Source organism: Nomia melanderi, chromosome 12, assembly GCF_051020985.1.
Source record: "Nomia melanderi isolate GNS246 chromosome 12, iyNomMela1, whole genome shotgun sequence".
Lineage (NCBI taxonomy): Eukaryota > Metazoa > Arthropoda > Insecta > Hymenoptera > Halictidae > Nomia > Nomia melanderi.
Window position 1 is genome coordinate 1,755,361 of NC_135010.1, and position 27,258 is coordinate 1,782,618.

Sequence of the window (27,258 nt, forward strand, 5' to 3'; positions counted from 1 at the left end):
TTTAATATCATTATTAGTTCTATTTAATTTATTATTGATTGTCAGTATGTTAATTAGCTTATTTTATTCACGTCTACCTTTTTCTGAATTTTATTTTGTATTCTTAAATTTTTCATTCATAAACTTTTTATTCTACATTATTCTGTATAGAAAGTAATTCTTCTCATGCTATTAAATTTTTAATCAGTTTCAAATGTATTTGAAAATCTGTTTTTGTATACCTATTTCAAAATTGTTTCTCCTGTGTATTAAATGTTCTTTTATTTCAATCATAGATAATTTTCATTTTGGTAGAATTCGACACTATGATGAAGAAAAGAATTAAATATGATGATTGTGTTAAAAGACAAACGTTTCCAGATCAACCATTTTAAAAATATTATTTATTACGAATTTGTACATACATCGTAAAATAACGTACGCATGCAGGCATATTTCGGTGACATGAAATTACAGTAAGGAGAAAGGCAAGGTTCTCCTTTCTTCCAATATCAGTAATGTTCACGTTCTCTTGAGTAATCAAAATTTTATATTCATATCTGCGGGCAATTTTGTAAAGTGCGCCGCATGCAGAAATATTGATATTCGGTGAATTTATTTGGGCATAATTTTTCGAACGCGATCATATCAGATACGACTGAACACGGACGTTTGATAGTTACTAAAAAAGAAACAGAACTGTCTTGCGTCAGAATCGTTAATTCATTATGATCGATGGCTGGAATGATACTTGAAGTATGTGGGCGTTGGTCCTGTACTTGTCACCTTCAAATTCCAATCGATGTGAAATAAATGAAAAAATCGAACGATTTATTATGAATATATAAAAATAAAAGAGACAGTAGCTGTAGGGTTCATTATACTAGCTTGCACACTGAAATAGAACTGTATAGTTGATCTGATTGGACAGTACAATTTTAGATTGTTCGATACATATGAAATTTAAATGCCGATCATAAAAAGCTTTAAATTAGCGTCATGTATGCATTTATCGTTTAGAAAAATTGGTTTGCATTAAGTTGAGAAGCAAAAATATTCAATTTATTCTTTTCACCTATTTATTTCTGTAAAATATAGTGATTTAATTTAATCGAGTGATCAATATTACTGTGACATTTATTATTGGATTCTATGTAAAGAAAATATAATTCAAAAAGATATTATATTAATAACTTACATTTTACTTTTTGAAATATTTATCGATCAAAAATCCTTTATAGTTAACATAAATGTATTGCATAATCAATCATAATTAAAATTGGTAATTCTTAATCAATTTAAATATCTTTATTCTTAGTAATAAATAATAATATTTAATGTTTGTGATGGTAGTTTAGTTCGATAAAAATTTAACTGTTTAAAAATTTATGTTAATCAAAAATGATTTCATTGTTAATTTTATACAACTAACGATACTTCACAGGTATAATAGTGCTCAGAAGCAAAACATAATAATTAGTAATTTAAATTATATGTATATTTATGTACATTATATGTGAATTTTTTTATTTGTGCGATAACATAATTTTACATATATGGATTGCTGTATTCGTGTTTACTTTAAAGAATAGAACATTCATTTCTTCATTCTTTTCGTCCAAAAGTCTTCTCTGTTACAGTATAAAACTATAAGTATATTATCGATCATGAGTGTAAGATAATAAAGTATAGATTTACGGTTGAGGAAGAGTTAAGGAATCGGAACACATTCAATGTATGTAACCAAAAACTTCATAAGTTTATGGAATCGCTCTTGGTGCACACAGAAACAGAAAGATCTTTACGTAAAATTTGTTTTACTCTTACCTTTTATTTTTTAAACTTACAGGCCTTCAATTTGCCCGGATTAATCATATTAATGCATAGCTGAGAAATAGGGCACGGCAAAATTGGCTATTGTTAAAATTTCTTTAACCACCGATGTTTATTACACAAGGAGTCTCTCTTTCATTGAAAAGTCGTTTATCACGGGATGGAAGAATTATAAAGATCCTTATGTATTCATTAAAATCAGCCAGCAAAGGATAATAAAAGATCGTATAAGCGTAGAATAATAATTTATCGCTACCGTTACGCGTGCATAACCATGCGTGAATCACGGAATTGTCGTGCAAGTGTAACGTGCTACCAAGGAATTACGAAATCTATAGTCGTGCCACGTGCGCGCGAGACTTCACTTTTTCATTCTATTTTAATAAGGTCCTGGTTCCGGCTGCATTTACTATGCTCTGTTATCCGATTAATTGTTCTCGGATAGGATATTTATTCGGTAAAATCCAAGATCCTCAATACCAAGTAATCAATGAATGAATCATTCTATTCACTGCGTGTATTTCCAATTGTGTTATGCGATTCTAAGTATTGTCTTTACTCATTCATTACAGAACAAATCATCGGTTATGCAGTAATACAAATATTTTAAGTAATTGTCTCTGTTAGTTAATGAAACGTATAGGTTCCTTTTGCATTCATAGAATTTATGTAACGATTATCGTGAAGTAGAACATAAACCGACGACCATTAACACGTGTAATTGATAATTATAGCGAACAAATTGATTTGTAAGTTCAATTTCGTTTCACGTAAACATATACAGTGAGAGATAAAGGTATCTGTAAAGCGAAAACAGAATTATTATTATTTGCTTTTATTTTTTAAGATTTATCAAGATTAATATCATTTTATTTATCAAATAAACATTTCTATTACATTTCTTCAATTTTTTTTATTTATGTATTTATGATATTTAGTATTAAATAACTTATTATTGTCGTAAATAGGCGGATATATACATTCATTAATCATATGATAATTTAAACAAATTAAAATTCTGTAAGAGTCGATTTACATCTAAGTGCCACATAGAAATTTACATAATGTACAAAATGTAAACATATCGGCTTTTTACAAGATTTTACACAAAGCGCTTCGTAAATATCCAAAACACATTTTACCTTCCAGTAATACAAAGTGATCAATGAAAGATTGTATTATTCTGTCTCAATAAACGAACATAAACGGTTAAAAAATAAAAATAGGTATCACATTAAATTAATAAGCAGTTCAGTTCATATTAATTACTAGCACTGTGTTACACGTGGAGCAATTTATGCTCGCAATAATAATCCGCCTGTGTACAGGCACGTTTTACGCTTTGGAAAGTGCTCGTAATAATTCTCGATCTCGTACAGGGGCTTCCTTCCTCCAAGGGTAAGGAAAAGTGCCTGCACGTGTTATATTGCAGTCTCGTTAGATTGCAAACGTTTTCAATCCGTTCATTGTTGATTGCTGAAGGAACCGGGAGCAGTACACCTACTACGGGCCTTTGCACACCAGGCATCTGGTCCCTTTTCAGCCTTTTCCACAGGGTTACCGTCGCATACCTACTATCGATACACATTCCACATCTCGTAGTTTCACATTGTTCTTTGAGCCTATTAAATGGTATTAAGTAAGAGTTTTCGATCTAGATTATTAAGAAAATTGTGAAACCTACAAGTTTATAAGTATAACCGCATACCTTGTTAACGGTAAGGATTCTGTATGCAGATACACTGTCGTCGATAAGTATTTTGAATTTATTTCTTTAAAACTAAAACTACCGTGCAGTTAAATTGACTTTTTGAAATCCTCCTATAAAAACTCCAAGAGCGCATCATTTATTGAGACTTTGATTAATCTAGAATTTAGTTTGCGTACTACCAAATTAATTTCTTTAATAACTGCTCAGAGAAACATCTGTTATTTCTGTAATCACTGCAAAAAGAAGAAATTAAGAATGGGTCATTTTGACTCGTCTGGTAGTTTTAGTGTTAACTTTCTCTTCTATAACATCGAGTTAGATTTGCGATGAAAATTTCCAATTAAGTTCGATAAATTTAAATGTTATTTATTTATTTTCAAGTTTTCAAGAATTATCAAGTTCTTTTCTTTGTCTACTATACTATCGACAATAAAACAGTTGTATCAAACACCGTTTTGAAAGAAATCAGAACAAGGAGTTAATAATTTATTGTAATTTGTATGTTTTTTATATAAAGATTAGTTATATTACGACTTCAAAAGTAATTTTTTAAATTGATTTTGGTTATGAAATGTCTAATATTTTGTTATCTAAATTTAATTATTGCAATTTTATTCATACATTTCAGCCCCAAGAAGGTACTATTTTCAATATAATTTTTATTATTAGAATTATTTTTCTACAATACAGATAAATAAAAGTTTTACAGCTTATTATCTATTTATTCGATTTCATTTTTCATTTTCCAAAATCAATTAAGCTGACATTTAAATTATTTTATTGTATACTTTTCATATGAAAAAAGAAAGATAAAGGCGTAAGATTTTTAGTTGAAGTTATAATTTTGTTAGTCGAAGAACTTGATCAAGTAACTAATGGTGACCCGTCAAAAGACAGTTTCTCGCAATTAATCAAGCTGCTCCTAACATTACCTGCTCTGAAATAATTGAATAAAGTAGATTGTAAACTTTTAAAGGAAAAATAAAAAAGAAGCAAACAGACCAATAATATTTTCAATGAAGTATTTACTCACTCAAGCAATATTTGATTTGTTGTCAAAACTTTGTGCGAAAGTGTACATATTAGTATGAGGCAATAAGGAGAGGTATTTTTTATTGGAGAGGGTTAATTGGTGTTCATATGTATACTGCATATTTGTAATATATCTTGGTGAAAATTCTAGAAACTGATAGTTTTGACAGTTTCTAAAGAATTATGCTACAAATGAAAATTATAATAAATTAAAATAGTATGTAATGAAGTGTTTGCGACTGTTTTTCTATTACTGAAAGAATTCGAGTCCAACAGCATGTGTAAAGTCGATACGTATAATAATAATAGACATAGGGTGCTTCCTTAAATTGTATACGTTCAAATATCTATTAGGTTGGTGCATATGAAATGTCGGATTTTTAAGTGAATATATAAAACTGCATATCTTTTTTCAAAAGCTGTTTATTCAATTAAAATATGCTCCATTTGCTTCAATACACTTTTCCCAACGAGATTTTAATGCATAAATGCCTGTCGTAAAGAAATTCTGATCTTTAGTATCAATAAACTCTGATATGGAATTTTTCAGGCTGTCTTCATTTTCATACTGTTTAGCCCGTAAAAACTGTTCTAAATGTTTAAAAAAATGAAATTCGGTTGGCAAAAGATCCGGTGAATAAGCTGGGTGCTGCAAAATTTCATATTTTAATTCATTTAATTTCGCAATTGTTTTGTACTACGTATGCGGCCGAGAGTTGCCGTGAAGTATTGGGCCATGTCGATTAACAAAAGATGGGTGTATAATTTTCGATTTTTCATGCATTTAATTAATATACTAGCAGTACTTTTCGGCTGTAATTATTTCCCCAGTTCGAAGGAATGAGTAGTGAATTATTCCAGTCATATTCCATCAAACTATTATTAAAATTTTTTGTGGATGAAGTGATGGCTTTGGAGTATGAGCACAAGCCTCATCTCTATCAAGCCATCGAGTACACCTTTTCCTATTGTCGTAAAGAACCCATTTTTCATCACAAGTAACAATCCGATCGAAAAAGGGCAGTCGATGAAATCGGGTTAGTAATGATGCGCATATGTTCAACCGATTCAGCTTATTTCGCACGGTTAGTTCGTGCGGTACCCACTTATCTATTTTTTTCACCTTGCCAATTTCAGAAAGGTGTCGCAATATTGTTGTGTGGTTAACTTTCATTCTAGTAGCAAGTTCTTTTGTAGATACAGTTGGATTCGTGTCTACCAATGCTTTCGGAGCATCATTTTTCACAGATGTTTTGGGTCTTCCACGTGGTTCATTTTGTAGGGAAAATCACCAGACCGAAAATTTTCAAACCAATGCTGCACTTTTCGATCGTTAACAGTATTATCCCCAAACGTCTGGTTTATATTGCGTGCGACTTTTGCATTATATATCGGTATAAAATTCAAAACAAATAACAAAAGGGAACACTTTTGAGAAAATTTTCTTTGTTGAAATGTGACTCTGGCAATGGACAGTAGGACTATAAACGAGGTTATGCCAAAAACAAAAGCATAACGAAAACAGGGAGACAAACGTTCACGTGGAAAGAAAAACTGACATTTCGTATGCACCAACCTATTAATAGGTTGTTGTATTACAGGTAGTATCCTGTATGTGACATTGTAAAGAAATTTCAATATCCACTTAATTTTTTTTAGGAAATTGTATATCTTGTTCATAATATCATAAGATTTCTTAAATCGAATATTTTTAATGATTAAATAAAGTATTATATGTAATAAAAAATGATCAATTAATGAAATTCCAAAAACTCGGATCTGTATGTCCTATTGTACAAGGTAAGTTATTTAACAATACCGCCTAAGTTTATATGTAAATTATTTATTGTAGAAAACGATGTTTAAACAAAATTTATTCGATATTAAGCGGTGTACAAAATGTATTAATTAGTTTTTATAACTAATATATCTTCTTTTATGTTATAGCAAAATACGTAAAATATTTTCGATTTCTTTACAATGAGATGAAATTTGCATTATAATAACAAACATGAATTGTATTTAATAGTTTTGCCATAAATATATAATATATAATGAATTTATGATTATGCAAATTTAAAACAATAAATATCAATTATTATTAGATATTTATTTTCTATCGTCCTAATATGAAATATTCATATAAAAATGTTATCTAATTTTTATAAAATATTCAATTAAAAATAAAGCTATACTGATGATAAAATTACAAAATAATAAGTATTCTAAAACTAGTTTAATATTTTATGTTATAATTGTATTTTCAAAATTGGTACTTTCTATTTTATACTTTTACATACTCACCATGTAATTTAACGTTGGAAAGTGTAAATAAATAGCGCTCAAATGTCAAGTATCACTGAAAACAATAGGAATTTACGAAAGAGAAAAAAAAAACAAAATTATAATTTCGTAGGATATTATGTCTATCCATTAACAATCTATTTAAAAATGATTTTATTGTACTATGAAGAAAACTTTTACTTCCCATTTGTATTAGGTAATTATAGAGATTACCACAATAAAATACTTATTCAAAAAAAGAGAAGATATTTTAAGACAAAAAATATAAAATGGTACACAGTGATAGTTTAAAATATATATAGATAATAATTGCGATCACCATCATTTTTCTGTAGTTACAAATATTAATTTCGGCTGTACTGTAATATTTTAGATCGCTGAAGTTCAACATCATAGGTTTTACAAGTACAATGAAACAAATAGTTCAACAATTTTTCGCCTAAATGTATTTTTATTCTTACCTTAAATGAGGAGCTTTGACAATCTTCAGAAATCCAGATTTAGTATGTGATAGATTTATCAATTTACCATTTTCTTTGATAAAAATATTCCTTTTTTCTTTATCACTAGATTAATTTTATATCTACGACGCAGCTACAAGTATAGCTGAACGTTCGTTGTTTCGATAGTGACGAATTTTAATCCTTTATGAGCGAGAACTTTTTAAACCTTTAAAAACTCTGTCCATAAAAAATTGAATTATGTACCAAAAGCTTAAATATCAGAAAAAAGAAAACCACGTATCAATCTCTTAGTAGTTGAATAATTAAATGATTCTTTTGCAGCTTTCGATTTTAGATATAAAAACTCGAAGTCGGCATGACGACGACATTCAATCGTAAAGTGTTAAGATTGGTCATACACACTATTGGTCAGGTCTTGATCATCTATCGGTTCAATCAAATATTCTTCAGTTGTTGAAAATGCAAGTGTTCAAGCTATGAATCTTGGTCTAATCTCAGTTTGATCTTGTTCTATCTTTGTTCATTGAAAACAATACACAAGAAAAGAATTTTTAGCAGACAGAGTGCGGGCCAATAGTGTGTATTGAGCCTAATCAACTTTCGATTTTCTCGCATTCAATGTTTAAAACAGAAAAAATATATAATCACTTTTACAAGAGTTCCAACAGTTCCTGTCAATCGTGGTAGTTTATACACTACTGGTCAAAAGTTTGAGACCACTTGATACGTAACGTCGCGAATTAAAAATTATATACCTTATAAATATATAAAATAAAATAATTGATAATTATATATCATACGCAAAAACTTTTCAATAAAAGTTGTTTATAAAGATGGAAGTTTTTTTAACCAATGTATCGGCTCCGAACTTTTGACATATATATACATCTGAATGAATTTCATTGAGATAATATTGATATTAGTGAAGTTGATTTTTTGTGGGAGATGGAATAGGAGCAGGAACAAAATTCCTCCCCCGTTCACGCTTTGTATTTATGATTGTTAAATCAGTCCTTAACAACTTAAAGTATTATTAAAATAAGACATTCAGATTTTTCAACTATTTTTTAGTGAAATTAGTAAAATTCAAAAATTTGAATAATAAATTTTGCTACACAAATACATATATAATATATCCTTAATTTGAAACACATGAAAGTTCGAATATTCATTTGAAATTTTTCGTTAAGGATGTAACGCGTTCTTTACATTAAATACGCGACTAAATTATTTAAAAACAAATACCAGCAAGGCAAATATCAGTGAATACAAATACTCAATAATGTAACCAACTAGGCAATAATGCAATGCATAGAGAGTACCACTTATTAAACTGTAATTTCTGTTAATTACATTTACAACTATTATAAATAAAGCAAAGAATAGCAGATTGTTAAGTGTATCTGAATCCTCGTTAATTATATTTGTAAAATTGTTTAGCAGTGTGATGATCGACACAGTTTTCTGTTCTTCGGTAATCAAACGTCGAATATATACGCATGTTTATCCTTTCACAATTATGTTCAATGCTTAATTTCTTATAGAAACGGTAGCAGGAAAGTAAAAAATGAAAAGGTGCAAAATAATCGTCATGTGCTGTGCGTGGGGCATGGATCTGACCCCCTTTCGTTGTCAGTCTTTTCTTCGGGTTCAGTGGCGTGTGTCCATTCACGCGGTGTATACTATCTTGGTACTGACGTTTTCGATGCACTTGACGCATATTGCATTCACGGCTGTGTTTTATTGCCGCATTGTTGCTACTTCAAGATTTTTAGAACCCATACATTCCCATGTGCAACAATAACATGGTAAATGCCCACGACAAGGCAAGTTTTTAACGAATATGTAATGCAGAATTCTAATATTCCCGAGTTGCAATCGATTGCATTGTCCTTTGTGTCGTGAAATTAAAAGGAATGGAATAGATTAGTTATTTTTATTATTAATCTATAATTACATTATATACATAATCATTAATTCCAGTTATAAAATGAATTTCTCCATAAATATATTACGATCAAATTTTAATAGTTATTCTGTGATATTAGTCAGCAATAAGATTAATGGAGTAATAAAATCAAGTCCTATTGCAGAAATAGACTAATTTGACACTATATAGACTAATTAGATTAATCTATTGAAGAAACAGTTAGCTATAGTTACATACTTTCCATTCTGATATTTGTCATTATGCACCAAGAAAAATGTTACTGATTTATTGTTTCAAATTAATCTTTTAGACCAAACCAATTTGTTATATTTTTCAGTAATTTAAATATTTTATATACATAATGATGATTAAAATATCAATTATAAAATGTTAAATGTTAATTTAATATTCATAGTTGATATTGTTATATTTTATTCAATCGTAATAATGAACTAGTATGCTCATGTATAGGAATAATAAGTTGATACAATTAAGATTCTAATAAACAAACTGCCACCATATATAATTACTTGGGAAACAGATTTATCTATTACATACCTAAATAAACATTATTACATATTTAAATACCTACTTTCCTGACTAGACTAATCTGTAGTTTAAGCCTTCAAGATTTAATACTATTTCTACCTAAGGTGTCAAAAAACACCTTTTGAAAGTTTAATCGAAAAGTTTAAGTCGAAAAGTGAATTCAGAATACACCACTAAATCTGAAAAATTATTTTAAATTAAAAATTCGAAAGGTGTCTGTTAACACCTTTGGTAGAAATAACGTTAATAGTCTTTAAGATTGACTGTTGAAGCACGATTGATTCAAACTTTTCACAACACTATTATGTATTAAAAATACATAGCTGTATAAAATAATATATTGCAATAATATAGTATTTCAACAGAGTAATAATGCATTAATACTTAATTCATTAATTCTGAATTCAAATGATTATTTTCAAAAATAGAGGTCCCAAGTTTAAATGTGTATTAAAAATACATTTGTAATGAATATATTCGTGGTTTAGCCCGTGTAGTTTTTATCTTACTTAATACACAGGTATTTAAGTAGTTGCTTAAGCTCGGGTTCTAGGCCATGCCGATAATTGGAACTTTTCTATAGATTAATAATCATATAAAAGACTTGAATATATTAACTCTTCGCATTCGACAATATTTTTCATTAGAAATATTCATTGTTTTCTGCTAATATATTGATGATACTATTTGTACCTAACACAAAGGAAAATCTTATATAAGTTAAGGGTAAGAACTATGTTGCTTCTATGGTTCATATGTTGATACCTACCACAACATTGAAAAGTCAATTACAAAATTTATAATTTTTTATATTGAATCAATTGATGACTATGGGTGGTCTCTCGAGTGCAAATGGTTAATATAGAAGTGTCGCAAATTTTGATACACGCATGTACTTTAATATCCATGTAAATACTCATGTATGACAAAATACACAGCCTAAAACATATATATATGTATTGAATATATATTATAATATAAATGGGAATCCCTAATATAAAATAATAATAGGTACCCATAATACAGACGACGTATTAAATAAATATACAGTAACAATAATCACACGTTACGAGTAAAAAATTTTTTATTTTTATTAATAGCATTATATACAAAATATTATCGTGATCAATATATTGTACATACTCTTTATAATAAGAGTAACAAATTCTTAATGTCACGAAAGTCTCCATGTTTTTTCTGTTAATTGTTTCTATTGTAATTATTTTTTGAATACCGAAACTCTAAAGACATTAAAAAATTATTCACTCGTAATGTGTGGTTATTGGCACAGGTATGCTCTTCACTGTAAATGATACGTTTTTAATACAATGATCTCAGAAATTTTCAATTTTGGGAGGAAGTTTTAATCATCTTAGTAGCTATTCATAAGTCTTTTCTCTAATTCTGACAAAAATTTTGAAAAAAAATGTCCTAAAAACATTTCATTTTCTTCCATTACAAGTAAAATATAAAAACTTGAATTAGAAAAAAATTCCGTAACAACGGAATCTCAATAGGAACCTAAATACGCACAAAATTTGATTTATATTAATTAAACGTAATCTAAGTTTTTAGGTTCACCTTGGAAAATCACTGGAAAAAATGAGTTTGTGCGACCGATAAGGTTTTGATATTCATCACTGAACACTGCAATATTAATTCCATTATTTTTGTATAGCTGAAGTTAGATGCAATTTTTCAAAGTAATTAATTTTTAATTACTGTTTTGAATGGAATCTTTCAAATATAATTCCAGTAAATCATTTTTACTTAGATCTTCAAACACGAGGCATACATATTGACTCAGAATATCCACTTGTTAAAATAGACTAATGTTTGTATGGATTTATTTTCTTTTTAGTTTTCGCCTAGTATAAGTTGTGAGTAATGAAAGTTGATTTATAATCTAGACAAAGATCACATTTAACGTTTGAAGTAATAATAAATAGGATTTTTTCTAGAATATTATATTTTCGAATAAAAAGAGTTGACGTCAAGTGAAAGAATCATTTTTAATTGTTCAAATAAACTAAATGTAGAACTAAAATACTGTAGTATCGTAGTTTTAAGACAGTGGGTCAACGAATGTTCTGAGGGCCATAAAAGAGAAAGGGACTCATGGAGACCAGGCTCAAGGGTTGGTAGGTTTTCCCGAAGGATGCGTAAGCAAGGATGACGAGTGCGTGGTGGTGAGAGTAGGGTGTGTTTGAGAATTTGTTGGAAGTGTGAATAAAAAGAATGCTTGTGGGGGAGAAAATGATTTTTAAGTGCGGATGGCGAGAGATTTTGGAGAGAGTTGCATTGACCTGAGCAGAGAATCTGTATATATGTAGCTATATCGTTTCTATTTATTTGTATTTTATTCAATTATCTATTCCTATGTTTTTTTCTTAAATAAAATATATTTTAATTCCTTTAATGCCACAATACAAAACATTGTATGCTACTGCTACATGAAATAATCATTAATCAATGTCATCAGATAAAGGCTGATCTAGAATGTATAACAGCTTAAACATATCTGATGAATTTAGACATCTGTTATTGCAACGAAAATTTTGGTTATTACTTGGTTCAAATATGCATAACAAATATTAATTTTACTTTCTCAACGAACACGTTATGAAACAATGTAGAAATTATCTTTATGAATAAAGTGTAGGTATACTACGAATACACCATGTTTATACAATAGTAACTTAATAATTAAATTTTCAAGTACTTAATTAATAACTTTTTTATTACATTTTAATAAAATATGATTTTTGGATTTCTCATGAAATATAGATTAATCTTGTGCAAACAGTTTTCTTCTAATAAATCAAACAGGCAACAACAGTTTCAATAATTTTTTAACGCAGGAACAGGTACAGTCAAATAATGAATTTGATTACTGAAGAAAATAAAATCGAAAATATTTTTTAATTTTATATGAAAAGCAAATTTTTTTATTTCTAATTGTATGTGTAAAGAGATTATTTTTAAGACAAAACATGAGAAATTTATTTAATAATAAGCTGTAGTAAAACAATATTATTGTACAAGAACTCAAACTAAATGATATTCACTTAAACTATACTTGTAACCTATTAAAAGACGAATCATGTTCATTGCAATTAAAGGTTTAAAACAAGTTCGAAATAAAATGTACTATTACACAAACTTTACTGTAAAACAGTCTTGTTATAAATATCTAAGTATTAACTTCACAAAGTCTTGTTGTGAAACTCATGCAATGCACCTGTGTCCAGCAACTTCGATCGTCCACTTCAAAACGTTGTAACTTCCTCAATTATTTATATTTTTACATCGATCTTGCTTTACAACGTTTTTAAAATGTCAGTCTAAGAAAACATTTGAAAACCCCGACTTCTTTATGTTTTCAAAAGGTTAAGCCTTCTTATGTTATTAAAGTAGTAAAATATTATAAACCAGTAACGATTTACGCTCATATTTAGAAATGTAGCTTACAACTTGTGGGTGGGTCACGGTAAGCGAAGCGTTATAAATGTCTGCTTTATACAAATTAAATGTCCTCGGTCAGTTGCTTTCGAAATATATATGTGATATCGTTCCAAGTTGGTCGACAAAAAACTGTTTGTAAGATTTGTGTAATGGTCGAAATGAAAAAATAGATACCTGCATGGTTGAGATAACAAATACCGTATCGAATAAATATCGTTTTTTCTGTGTGCACGTCCACAGCTTCCTACAATAGATACGCCTAAGGCAGACAAAGTCCTTGTCAAGTGGGTGGAGTAGACATCAACAGGAAGTTCTATGACTGCCGGCAGAAGTTGATTGTTATCGGTGTCTCTTTCGCGGTTTAACTTGCGCCAAATATCGACCGCGAGATAAAGCCGGCCAAGTGACTTCCTTGAAGCATTATTACGAGATCGACAGTTATAAAAATGATTAATTCACGGATACGTGGAATGAAGATTTATTTTAAGACATCATTGATTCTGTCGATTTACTCTAGGATTACGTCCTGCTTCAATCCACCAGCACTTTACCTTTTCATGACCACAAGTTGGACACGTGTGTTGTATCGTAGTCTCTGCATTGTTGTTCGCATCGTTAACATCTTCGACGGAAAGTAAGCTAAGTTTTGTTTTTATAAATTCGTTGCTATGTATCTTCTTCTTAAGCTGTTAACTGTGGAATGTAGTTTCAAAAATCTCTTGTTCTGCGCTGGATGAACTGAAAAAATGAAGTATGTACTCGTCGAATGTAGGACCAGTGCACTTAGGGTGTATTTTTATGAGAAAACAAATTAAAACAAAGAAGAATTACATTTTTATCTGAAAAAATGAAGAATTCATTGTTGAAAGACTTAGTAGCATTTCAAGCTTTAAGGTGACGTGTACACTCATCAAATGCAGTTAACTGGTTAGATTTCGATTCTCTTCAAGATGTTAATATAAACTAAATAACTAGTAATAAACTAGGTTTTTGATAATAAGTTAAATCAGTTTTTATTAAATAGAAATTGGATGTTTGTAGTAGATGAAAAATATGAAAGTAAATAATAAAGAACGGTGGAATAAAAATGTCTATGTACGATGTATACTAGATAATAGTAATTGTATTTTTTTCGTATAAGATATTATTATAATTTTTAGCTGTACTATGAAACGTTTAGAAAATTCTCGCTATATGTTAACCTTGTATACATATATTGTTATATTTATGTAGGCAAAGTGGTTATGACTTCATTAAGTTATTGACTTCACACTCCTTCTTTATGACTATGCAAACATGTCTTGAACCTCTGTTTGCAAAACTGTGTTGCTTAAACGAGTCATAGTAAAAAATTCTGCAGGTAAAATTATTAAACAAATTTTAAAACATGTTACAAGAACATTTAAGAATTTGATAAACGTTTTTACAGAGTTTATAACGAAACAATAAACACGGAAATCTACAGAAAATCAACTTCTATAAAAGATATTAACGGAAAACATAATTTTATGCGCATGGTAATATACTTATTATATCTTTGTAATAGGAGTAATATATTAACACATTTGCGACCACTGACACGAATTCATGTCTTTTCAAATATAATAACTTTCAAATGACAAATCGTTACAAGACTAATATTTCAAAACGAATTTTATAATTTTTATTTTTTTCATAACGTCAGAAATTTGCGGCAATTAGATTAAGATTGTCCTCATTTTCACTGGCAATGGGTGTTAGAAAAATTTTCCGATGGTGAATGTGTCAATAAAAGAGACAGTACTGAATGTATCAATCTTCATATAATTTCTCAAATCAATATTTGCAACTATATAAAAATAATGAAACTAAAGAAAAATAATATAATGGGGATATATAATCTAATAGAAAGGAAGCATAAATATGGAATAAATATGACGTATACATTTTTAGTTTTCTTAAAAATAAATTTTCAATAAAATAGAAAATAATAAATGAACTGCAATTTTCTTTCAGTTCTATTTTATGAAAAAAATTTATCACATGTTATGAAAAAGAAATAAAAGTTAATTTATTTATTATTTATTATGGCCCTTCCCTTTAAATATTTCTCATTGCTTCTATTCCAAAATATTAATTCTAGTGTTATCGATATTGAGATTATTAGCGCTTAATGGAAAAGAGAATATAGGATTAGTTGGTTCTTTAAATTATGGATACTTCTTGTTAGCTCATTGCGTACTGATAACGAGAAATCTCGTTTTTTTATAAAGACACTTAGCTATACAACTTTGCTATTTACCACAGCATTTAAAAAAGTATTAAATTTGATTCGAATTGATTGTCTATTTAAAATATATTAAATAACAATATGATAAATGAATTTTTTTATGTATAGTCGTATAAGTTGATCTCATTGAAAATTGCCATCCGCACAACTCAACTTTCTGAAAATTAGTCGGTGCGCAATGTGTTAAGACTTTTATCGTTAGCAACGCAAAGAATATCAACGCAAACCGTTAACGTATAATGAAGTGAGCATACTAGGTTTACGCTTGTCACATAAAGACAACGAGAAAGAAATATGATACATCTGCTGCATATAGCAATTATTAAGTAAATTAAATTTTTCCTTTTTTATTTCGTAGAAAATTTATTGAATCGATACGTTGATAAAAATGGCATTAGTTAAATAATAATCGCATCAGTCGAACGAGTAAGAGTAGCGACGGTTACGTAGTCATTTACATTGCTTTGAGTAACATTTTCTGGGAATTGAGAAGATCATACTTTAGAGACAACTACATGACTTCTATAGAATAAACATAATGATCGTAAAGATGGTGTAGATGTTTAATACTTTGTTGGCACGAATGCATACACGAAGTTCCTTGAAATGTTACGCTTAATTGGTGGACAAGGAATGCAGCTTTCTTGTTTGAACTTTAGGTCATATGACACAGTTCACATAATTTACTTATCAGTTGATTTACACCGTATTACAACATTTTTTGTAAAAAACATATATTAGTAAAATTAGTGAAAGGGGAGGTTAAGATGATTGTGATATATTAGATAATGTACAATTTCCACAATCAGAATGATTAACAAATATGTAATAAATGTGTATAAATTTTTAAGAAATTTGATAAGTATGCTAAACTTTGTATACTAGCTACTATTTGTTCATACATTTTCATTTTTTACCATTTATATTACTTTTACTACAGTACTGACGTCTAATGAAAAAAACTATAAATTCATTTAAAATAAAAATTTTGATCTTATACACTTAATATAATACAGTACATTCCATACGTAATAAGAAATATAAAACCATAATCTTATCTAATATTTTATATTCTATACACTTGTATAAAATTATTGTTCTTTTTTATTAAAAACTTTATTAACTATCTCATAATTTCCAGTATAGAAACACATTTATAATTACATCTTCAATTTTACTGAACAAATTTTCATTGAACGCAGAGAGAACTGAATCTGATGTTATTTATCAGCAATTCATACAAATATTTAATATAATTTAATTTATGAGTAATTCACAGATGTATTTATGATACCGTTGGAACGCTACATAAGATAATTATAATAAACAAAAACACATATTTGTTCTGAAGATAAAATCAATATGTACATTCAGTACTAGAACTACCAGTCAAAATGACTGGCTTCGGTATTTTCACAAGTATTGTACATCATTAAAGCGTTGAATATTTGAAATGACCTTGAAAATAAATAGTTCCACTTAAATACTGTACTGAACATTTGAAGAAAATCGAAAATAATCTATTTACAATTTTCTAGAGATTACATATCAATCGTATGAAACGCCCGGTAGTTCCAGTGTTAAATAGAAACATAAAGATCAGTCAGTAATCAGTCCCTTAAAATATATATGATACCCATAATGAGTAAAGTAAAACAGATTCTTTTAACAGTTCACATAATAATACATTTCTATTGACTCCTGAGAAAAGACTGTCAGATATTGCATCACTTCTAAAACAACAAGATAGTTATAAGGCTTGACTTCGTAAAAAATGAAATAAGTATCTACTTGTCTAATTTAATAAAATCTGTCGTGCCATTCATAGGCATGAATTATCTAAGCAATTAATTAATTAGTCAGCAATCTACAACGAACGATCGATTCATGGAAACTGTCGAATAGCCAGCAACGACTGTTAGGATCCATGGATTAAGGTATCTCTTGGTAAAGAAGGTGAACGTAGGTGGGCCTGCGAGAGATCTTGATACAGTTATACCGTTCCACGTGCAGAGAAATGAAAGGTTCCGGAGCGCGTTGCATCTGGAGATTCGAGCGGAGAAGGCACCTCGAACACGGTAAAAATGTCGCTCGAAAGAGAAGCACCGGCACGGTGAAAAAAGATCGACAGATCGTGTGCACGTGATAGAGTAATAATTGCTCGTTGCGATACAGTTCAGCCTCGTGATTCCTTTCTTCGTTCGATCTGTCTTTCTTCTCTTTCATCTGGCCTGCGGACCCTGTGAATCTGCCCTCGTCGCGCGTCTACGGGCCAGATACCTTGCGAGACCGAATTGCGAGATAGGTGCACGTGTGAGCAAGTTGTAATATACATGGAAACATACCGGTGCCCTCGAATAGGAACCGATCGCTTTTAACCACCACCAACGGGTGTGATTCACATGGAAACGCTTTTATTCGCACAGCTGCGACTGCTAAATAACAGAGCCACTGAACACATTCGTTTTAACGCAGATGGAGATTTTCTATGGAACAATCAGTTTTTCAGTCATATTGTTAATACGTTGAGTGCCACGAGAATTTTCAGTGGTTTGTATGATATCACTTATTTCTTTATAATAAAAGTAAGTGGCGTTACAATTAGTTATTAATGGTTTAGCATCAGAGTTTTTAACACCAGAGCTACTGTAGCAGTCAAAATGTTTGGTTTCGATTTTTTTGCTTCGCAAATATTGATATCATAAAAGCATTGAATAGAGTAAAGGCACTAGTAATTGACTTGGTATCAATGGTTGACCATTTTTTAGGTAAACGTAGAAAATATGGTTTTTAAAGATAGTAATCTTTCGATAAAGGCGCGACAGATATATTGCAGAATCTACCGTCTCAACTCTGAAGCACTTTTTCCTGAATTAAATTGCTTATCGTAAAAACTAACAATTCATTTCATCGACCTTGGTTGTATGCCTTCAATTTCCAATATGGAATTAACTTCTTTTCATTTACATTTGTCTTTTTACTTGTAATTTGTCATAATCGTTGCAAGTAAACGATATTAAAGTAATCACCTTTAGTGTTTTGGTTTTACTATAAGTGATCAACTAGGAACTAATATATGGTCAATTACTAGTTTTCTCATGTTAAAGGATGGCCAACTTCTAACGCAAGTATTAAATTTTTAAAAAATCTCTATAAAATTTGGACAATATAGCTATTTCAAAATAATTCGCTTTGTTACATAATGTAAGAAATTCAAACAGCATTTTCACGCATAGAATCTCTCTATTTAATAAAGGAGCAAGCGTATATTATTATTCACGCAGACAGTATTTCTTAACTAGTCAACTATTAGTGTTTTTACCTTATTCGAAATCAGGTTGAAAACAAATAGTTTCACTTGAATATTATAATGAATGTTTGAAGAAACTGAAAATAATCTAATGTTACAATTTTTATAAGGATGTGTAATCCTTATAAAATTTATATATGCAAGTATATCGTTACTTATACTACTAAATATTTGGATTCAACATCATTCTTCTTATAATTGTTTTCAAGTTAATATGTTAATCCACTAAACCCACAATTTACGCGGGACATTTGTACGCAATAAATTAGAACACTATTTACACGGTGGTTTTTTACGCGTGATCTGAATTGAATAACAGTTAATAGAATGTACTTTCGTTTTCTGAAATACTATTATTATTATTTACTTTATTTGGCTATGAGAAATAAATGTATACTTCTAAAACTTATACCAGCTTTTCTTTCTAATATTTTTTTTTCTCTTGTACCGACAGACTCAATGTATGCGATTTAAATTCGCGTGAAACGAATTTACGTGGAACGGATTTTCGCGTAAATCGAGGGCCAGGTAGTTTATTGAGAAATTTCTTTTAACATATTCTCTTTTTCTTTACTTTCTATCTATTTTTTTAGTTGTTCATTGTTTCGCTTTTATATTACAATACAGTAGTATAAAATGAAAACTCGAGAAGAAATTTTTAAGAAATTGCAAAATGTGAGTGTATATATCTTGAGATATAATAAAAAAATTCTAGTTATTGAATTTGTGAATAACCGAAATTTTAAACGATATTTACGATATTTACAAAAACTAGAGACTCGGTTAACATTAACCATTCGACGAACCGGTCAAATGATCGATTTTAAAATTTGATTATAATCTGCGTTTTTCTTCATTCATTTAACTTTGTATCAATTCCTACATTGTCCGATTAACTAGTTTTTCAAACTTTGTTTCTCCTTTTCTTTTTGTTTTCACCAAAAAGTATTTATCATTTAACTGGTTTACCCTTGTTTTGTAACCAGTTATCTGACCTGTTACGATAGGAATAAATATGTACAAAGTACCGGTATGATTATTGTTAATCGAGGTCCTATTGTATTTAGGAAACCTTGATTTATTTGTAAATTAATTGGAAATTATGTTATTTGAAATGAAACATACGTTACTGTATGTGCAGGTTGTTACATGTTTCAGAAGACAAAGAGAAAATTATTGTGTTTGTTATGTCAATACTGTATATATGCATAATAGTGAAATGTAGAGGCAAGGGTTATCGGGTTGTAAGAAACAAAATAATACTATGCGCATCAATCAACGAATTAACTTTTTGACTAACAAGTATATACGTATATTATTATAGGTCAAGTATGCTTAATTTAAAATATTTATCTCTTTGCTAATGTGATGTGTCAGTAGACATATTCTTGCATGCTTCAGAGCAACTAAGCAAATTAATTGCAAGGTTCGTCATGTTTTTAACAACGCAATTTAGTTCCGGCGAATGAGCATAATGACACGTCTCAGCGCATCCCGATGGTCTTTCGGTAAAGCGCACCGTAGTTAAAGGGTCAATAACGTTTGTCTGATTGCATAATGACAAACATTAAAACGGAAAGCATGTAGCTATAGCGGATTGTTAAAGTTCATTTATTTCTCAGAATTTCATTTTATTTCTTGTCTTTATACATAAAAGTTAATTATTATAATTAACACAACTCCATATCATTCCATTATTTATTAATAATATATTGTTGTTTTAAAATATACTAAAATTCGACATATTAATACATCAAATTTACAATCGTAGATACATTTCACTCACATTGAAATTTCTATGAAATTTAAATCTTTTTACAAAATTACAAAATTATTTCCAAGTGATTTGCACATTATAATTGATATTGTTCGATTATAGGAGAGGCTGTCTATAGATGTATGAAATTTAAATTTGCAATAACCTTACTCGTCAGGTTTATTATATTATGGATATTATTATTGGAATGTTTGAGACATATTGGGATAGCAAAAAATTATCCCATTTTTTAAAAGAAATTCGAACAGAAATTGTATATGCATAGGTATGTAAAACAATATATTTATTATTGAATTCATTAATTACTACTTTCCTGTTTTCTACTATTTTTCTGGAAAGTTTATTATATCGTTTCTGGAAAATGTTTCATTTTTAATTCAAGGAATCTTTTAAATAAAGAAATCCCAAGAGCATTTTACAAACCTCTAGAATTTTCAATTTTTTCCTTTTGAGGGAATTTTGTGAGAGACGGAATAAGTTATAGCCTGATGGTGCAATGTCAAGCGAATATGGCGTAGTTAGGCAAGGCATCCCATCTAAGCTGTCACAATTTATGGTGAGCAGCTAAAGAGATGCGAGGTTTAACGTTGCCCTGTTGAAATGCAACATCTTTCCCGTTTATTAATTCTGGGCGTTTTTATTCAACCGACGTCTTTAATTTGTTCGGCTCCGCGCGGTACTTGTCTGAATTAACCGTTTAATTACTTGGAAGGGGTTTATAATGCAGGATACCTTTCCAATCCCACAAAAACCACACCATAACTTTTCTTATATAGAGGCCAGGTGTAAAAATTATTTATGGTTCTTTTTCTTTTCATTTACTTTCTTTTTTATTCAATATTGTTATTTTTAGACGATTAATTTTTTGTCCGTAGTCATGATTGTTTTAAAAAAGTTGATTGAATTCTTAAGTTTGAGCAACTAGCCTTCGACGGAAAGGAATTTAACTAAATTTTACACAATAATTAATCCAGTGTTAAAAGATTGAATCGATTCGTGTAACCTAGTTTTGAACACATGATTTTCAATTCCGATTTCGATATTTTAAGCGTTTTTGAAATATTCCGAATTATTTGGCGTAGATTGATATCGATCAAGGTCTTTATGTGTTCGTCATTGACCGTTTTCTACCTTCCAGAACGTAGATCATCGTTGACCGAGAACTCACCGGCGAAAATTATTATAAACAAAATTGACAGAATTATTTACAACATTGTAGTTATAGACTGGCTAGCATAGTTTTTGGTTTTCTGTCTTCCCACTCTTATCGTAATAATTAGAATGCATGTGTTACGAGAAAATGTATAAATTATTCAGAGCTTAGTGGTTTTTATAATAATTATCAGAAAATACCATTTCCTATGGTAATTATGTTCTTCTAATTATATTCTTAAAAATGTCAATTTGTATAAAAACCTACAGTCTAGTAATAATATGTATAGCATGATATAACAAAAGTGTCTTTTATTATATTTTTGGTAATCCATCTTTCACTGAGAAGTGTTGAAATATATATTTTTATTTTAGGTATACATTGTAATTTATTTATTAACATTACAACGGTTTCTTCATAAAATACCAAAGCATATTCAAATGAGGAAGTATTGTGATAATGTATTGCTATTAGTTACGTTGTAAAAGACGTCATTATATTAATAACATACGTATACTGTATATATAATTCATAAGTAAACAGTTATAAGATTTAAAAGTAAGTAGTTATAAATATTTTATTTATTGTGCTTCATTCTGATATGTTTAAAAACGTATTTTTATACATTTATTTTCATAAACATATTTTTTTGTCTAATAAAGAATTAATATCCTTGGCTTTATAAGTATATAAAATAAACTTACAAACACATACAAATAAAATTTCACCTTTGCCATATGTACTGCGTTATTAGAATGTATTAGTCATACACGTACGTAGACTCATACTCTAATGTTTATCTGTTTTATTCACCGAAGTATGACTCATTTCATAAATCTTGATGACGTTGTAATATTTTAAGTTGTTCTATGAGTCAAAAATTAAAACTATAGCGCCTATTGCAATTAACACTAGTACTACGTACCAGTCAAAATGACTGGTTTTCACTTGTTTATTTTTCAATTATTGATATTTTCAAAGTATTGAATATTCGAAATGATTTTGAAAATAGATAGATTCACTTGACTGCTATAATGAACATCTGAAGAAATTGAAAATAACCTATTGTTACAATTTTTATAAGGATTACATATCAATCGAATTAAATATTCGGTAGTTCTAGTGTTAAATAGATCCGTTATTGAATAGTTCCACGAATTATTCAACGCAAATACTGCATAGAGCAATTACAAAAAAATTATATTACACAACTAATTTTATTATTCAATTCATTTAATATTCCCATACTTTTTGCAGTCAATAAATAATCCCGTCGATTAACATACACCGCAATATCCCATTAAATTTTTCCTCTAATAAAGTCAAACAATGTATTATGCTCATTAAACTCATCACCGTTATATCTCACCAAAATCCCCCAAAAAATATAATTCATATAATCTGTTAACTGTGTACTTTAGCTTCAAAAATATCTCGTTTTGCACGTGATAAAATCAAAAAACGAAGTGTGCACTCGTCAAACGCAGAACAAATGCACCTAGGGTATATTTGAATGAAAAATCAAAGCAAAACAAAGAAGAATTACATGTTCGTCTGAAAAAATAAAGAATTCATCGTTGATAAAGTATCTTTTCGAGCTTTACAATGACGTGTATACACGTGAAATATAGTTAACTGGCTAATACAACAAAGAAATATCCACAACCTGTGCACACCATCCCCATTGAATAATAACTAACTACCCGGTCACAATAATTCCCAAATAAGAAGTTCCTGCGTTTAATAAAGGAACACCTCTGTCGAATACTTAGAGTATCGTCGATTTCACGCGCGAAAAAAAGGAGCAAACGCTCGATTAAACGATCGGCCGGGACAAAAAGGTAAATCGTCGATCGGAATCGAAGGTAGGGAGCGACAAGAGAGAGGACATCAAGGAGCGGAAAGTGAGAGAGAACCCATAGGTCGCGCTACACTTCATGATCGGGGGGACACCTCTCTTTATCCCCATTCTGGTGGAGTCGGTTAAAACGCTTCTCTTTTAGTTGTCGCTCGCCAACGTAGCGTTTCGCGCGGTGTCACGGACGCCTCTCGGCGATTTCAACGAGCGGCTCGTGCGTTCAGCGGATCACGAGCAACCACGTGTCTCGCTGTACCCTGCGTTTCCGCGGATTTCTTTCTTTCGCGAGCCACGCTTGATTCGATTCGATTCGCGATCGTTCTCCTCTTGATCCCGCGTTTTCGAGGTATCCGACTTTTAGAACAGAAAGATCGCTGGGCCACCGAAAGTGAAAGCGAAGGGAAGAGATTTTTGTTTCGGTGCATGTGTCCGCGCTTCCGCTGAATCTGCCCGGCGCATGTACGTTAACACTGGGAGTGGATCATTGAGTCAGGTAAAGTTTCGGCTGCAAAAAATTAAAGGAACAGAGCTTATTTTATCCTCTTAGAACTCAGAATTTGTTGGATTTTTAACGAATAATTCTTTTATTGAATGCAAAACGTAATATTTAATAATACATTTAAATAAAATATTAGAACCGAACGATATGTAGGATATGATTGAATCGCAATAATAAAATCCTTTCCAGAACTACAAACAAAATACAAGATATTAAATACGTCGATATACACTGCCGGTCAGAAGTTTGGAATCGCTTGATATGTAACGTCACAAATTAAAGAATATATATCTTAGAAATATGTAAGATAAAATAATAAAAATGATGTATCTTTATATTTGACTAATACATATATGTCCATGTTCCTTTATCATATATAAAAATTCTCCAATAAAAGTTGTTTGCAAAAAATGAAAGTTTTTCTTTTAATGTATTGGACCCAAACTTTTGACTGACAGTGTATATGTTACGGTTCAAGTAATTAATCGATTTATATTATTAATAACCGGCTATTATTCATACTAACCATACAAAAAGGTCAAAGTGATTGATTTCTAGAAATTTATCAGGTAAACCGGTAATTATTAGTTATTCATAACTATCTTCGGTAAATGTAAGGAAAGGAGTGGAAAAGTACATATATAATTGTCATTTCTGTTTTTTAGTATTGTTCTGCCAAAACTTCTTTTTGTAGAAATAAATAAGTAATTTATAACCAGATAAATGTAGAATTTTTGTTTCGTAGTAATTTCTAAAAAAATGTTTTATTTTCTGTAATATAGTTTTGACGAAATAAGTTTTATTGGCATATATTCTTTCTATGCAAAAATAAAGAAATAATTTGTAGTCGATTAGAATTTAATGAAACAATTGTTTCAATTGTGAAGTAAAATAGTCATTCGGTTGTATTATTGAAAAATATTTCTGTCAGATACAGAGTATTAAAAATTAGTAGTTTAATTTAGGTAAGTTCGAAAACACCGAAATCACGTTTGCGCGACATCATTTGATTACTAATACCTACGCGACATTAGCCTTCAAAGTATTAACAAATTTCTTTAATAATGCAAATGCGAGAGAAGAATGCTGAATACTTTCCTTAATATTTAGAATTGGATTTTATTGAAATCATTGTATAATATTAACACTTCAAGTAAGATAGTGCCTAATACACTATGGAATATTTATTTTAACGAAAGTAACTTTGAAAAAACGATATACATAGGTACCAACGAATATCACATAAACATACACTAAAACAATATTTTAGAAACTTTATATTTAAGTTATGAATTTTTTATAACAAACAATTCGAGTTCGCGAGATTTCAAAGAAACATTTAAAAAATCTGTGCACCTATATTCACTATTAATTTTTAATCGATCGGTACGTAAGTGAACCTAAAACATTTGAGAAAGAAATTATAAGGTATGATGTTATTTCTGAACGTAGAAGATATAAAGAACTCGGGATTCTTTTTCGGTGAAAGCATGCTTTGCATACTCGGTTTCGAAGAAAGTAATTCAGTGGGCGAAAGTGACGAGCAGCCAAACTTGTTCGTCCGCAGACGAATTTTATTGATTTACGGGTAGATTAACGCGATCGTTACATCTTCAACGTTTCATAAACATCTTTCACGGGCACGTGGTACAACTGCGTCCACGCACACGCCGACGCGTTTGCATAATTTGCATAATTTTCTTTCATAAAAATATTATTCATTAGTGCTTGCCATTTGGTACTCGTACATTTTAGAATATACCCACGAATGATCATTGCTACTTTTTAATATCGTCACATACAAAATATTCCTGAATTTAAGTAAACTGTTGTCAGCTATCATGAAGAATAATAAAAGAGAATTGTTATCAGCTTGACAATTTTCAGATAATAAAATATAAATTTATATTGAGACTTGCCACTTTTTGTCACTGTTCTTATTATTAAAGGAAAAATTCGTAGATATCAAGTATTTTCTATTTTCTAGTATTTTTCGAAAGTATAGAAATTCAATATTTTGAAAGAAATAGTCTTCATGTTAAGTAAAATAATTTAATTCTAAAGAAAAAATTATCTTCATTTTAAATAAAATAATTTCATTTTAAAGAAAAAATGGTCAACATTTAAAATAAAATATTAAGGAAAGCATTTTCGATTTTGATTTGCAAAAAATTAAATAATATTTATATCAAAAAATGTTCTTTAGCACTATTATATCGCCTAATTGAATTTGACATTGTTTTTAAATAATATACACAATTTGAATAATAAATGCAATTTTTAATGTTCTTCACATTGTGGAAATGATAAAATTTATAATATTCACAGGTATGAAGGACAAAAAATTGTTGTACTTTAATGAACAATAAATTCTTTTTTAAATATACTAACATCAGACAACATTGATACTGGATACGAATAGTTTTCTTAATCAAATTTGTCTTTTTAAAATACCATTTTAACTCTTGCAGGTGATCTTCCGATATTCACTTTATTATTTTAGTTCTAGAAATTCCTTTTGAATCACTCAGACCGTATTCGTGTTGTATATATATATTTTTGGTTTATGATTGCATCAAGAGTCGGAACACTTTCTACGAACGAGTTAAAGAAAATGTCAGGGAAGTTTATTGCTTCATAGGAGAAAGATGCATTGGAATAGTTTATTGATCGTTTCATAGCAAATATCCCAAGATAAATGTTCGGTATAACATTCGAGTTATCGATTCTACGAAGAAATGAAGCAAGAATAGATATTTTATTAGGTAGAAGAGGAAAGTTTAGTTATTTCGAATAATCTTCATTTATAATACGTAATCTTAGAAGTATCCGATGAATAAATAACTGAACGTTTCCATTATGACGAAGCAAGTCACTAAAGTTGTAAAATATTTTTCTAAAACTTAATTTTCTATACAGGTAAGGTGTTCGTTACGCAATTTATTTTCGCGGTTTCTATTTCTGAAATTTTTGGGTTCTCGGATAGAATTATAGATAATTACGGCGTAGCAGCCTTAAGTTAAGACACTTTTCTGGCTTAAAAACATCTTTAACGTTACATGCTATTAATGTAGAAACTGCGATTACCAACAATAATATAGATTACGTTTTCTTTCTTATGTCTT

The 27,258-nt window shown here is 29.5% G+C and overlaps 2 protein-coding genes across 5 annotated transcripts in view; one reads left to right on the plus strand and one right to left on the minus strand.

Annotated features, from left to right (window-relative positions):
• Positions 1 to 533: 533 nt before the first annotated feature.
• Positions 534 to 13,447, minus strand: LOC116426356 (uncharacterized). Its single transcript, XM_076372791.1, is given in 5 exon segments — positions 534 to 752; positions 755 to 779; positions 3,152 to 3,300; positions 3,303 to 3,383; positions 13,442 to 13,447. Coding segments are annotated over 5 exon segments (480 nt in total).
• Positions 13,448 to 13,828: 381 nt separating this feature from the next.
• Positions 13,829 to 27,258, plus strand: part of spz3 (Spaetzle domain-containing protein 3) — a 54,392-nt gene continuing 40,962 nt past the window's right edge. For 3 of the 4 annotated variants that reach the window (XM_031974573.2, XM_031974572.2, XM_031974576.2), the window contains exon 1: positions 23,765 to 24,127. The gene's annotated coding sequence lies outside the window, so the exon portion shown is untranslated. Of the gene's footprint in view, positions 13,902 to 23,764; positions 24,128 to 27,258 lie in introns of those variants that run through there. The other variant, XM_031974574.2, reaches the window with a different exon arrangement.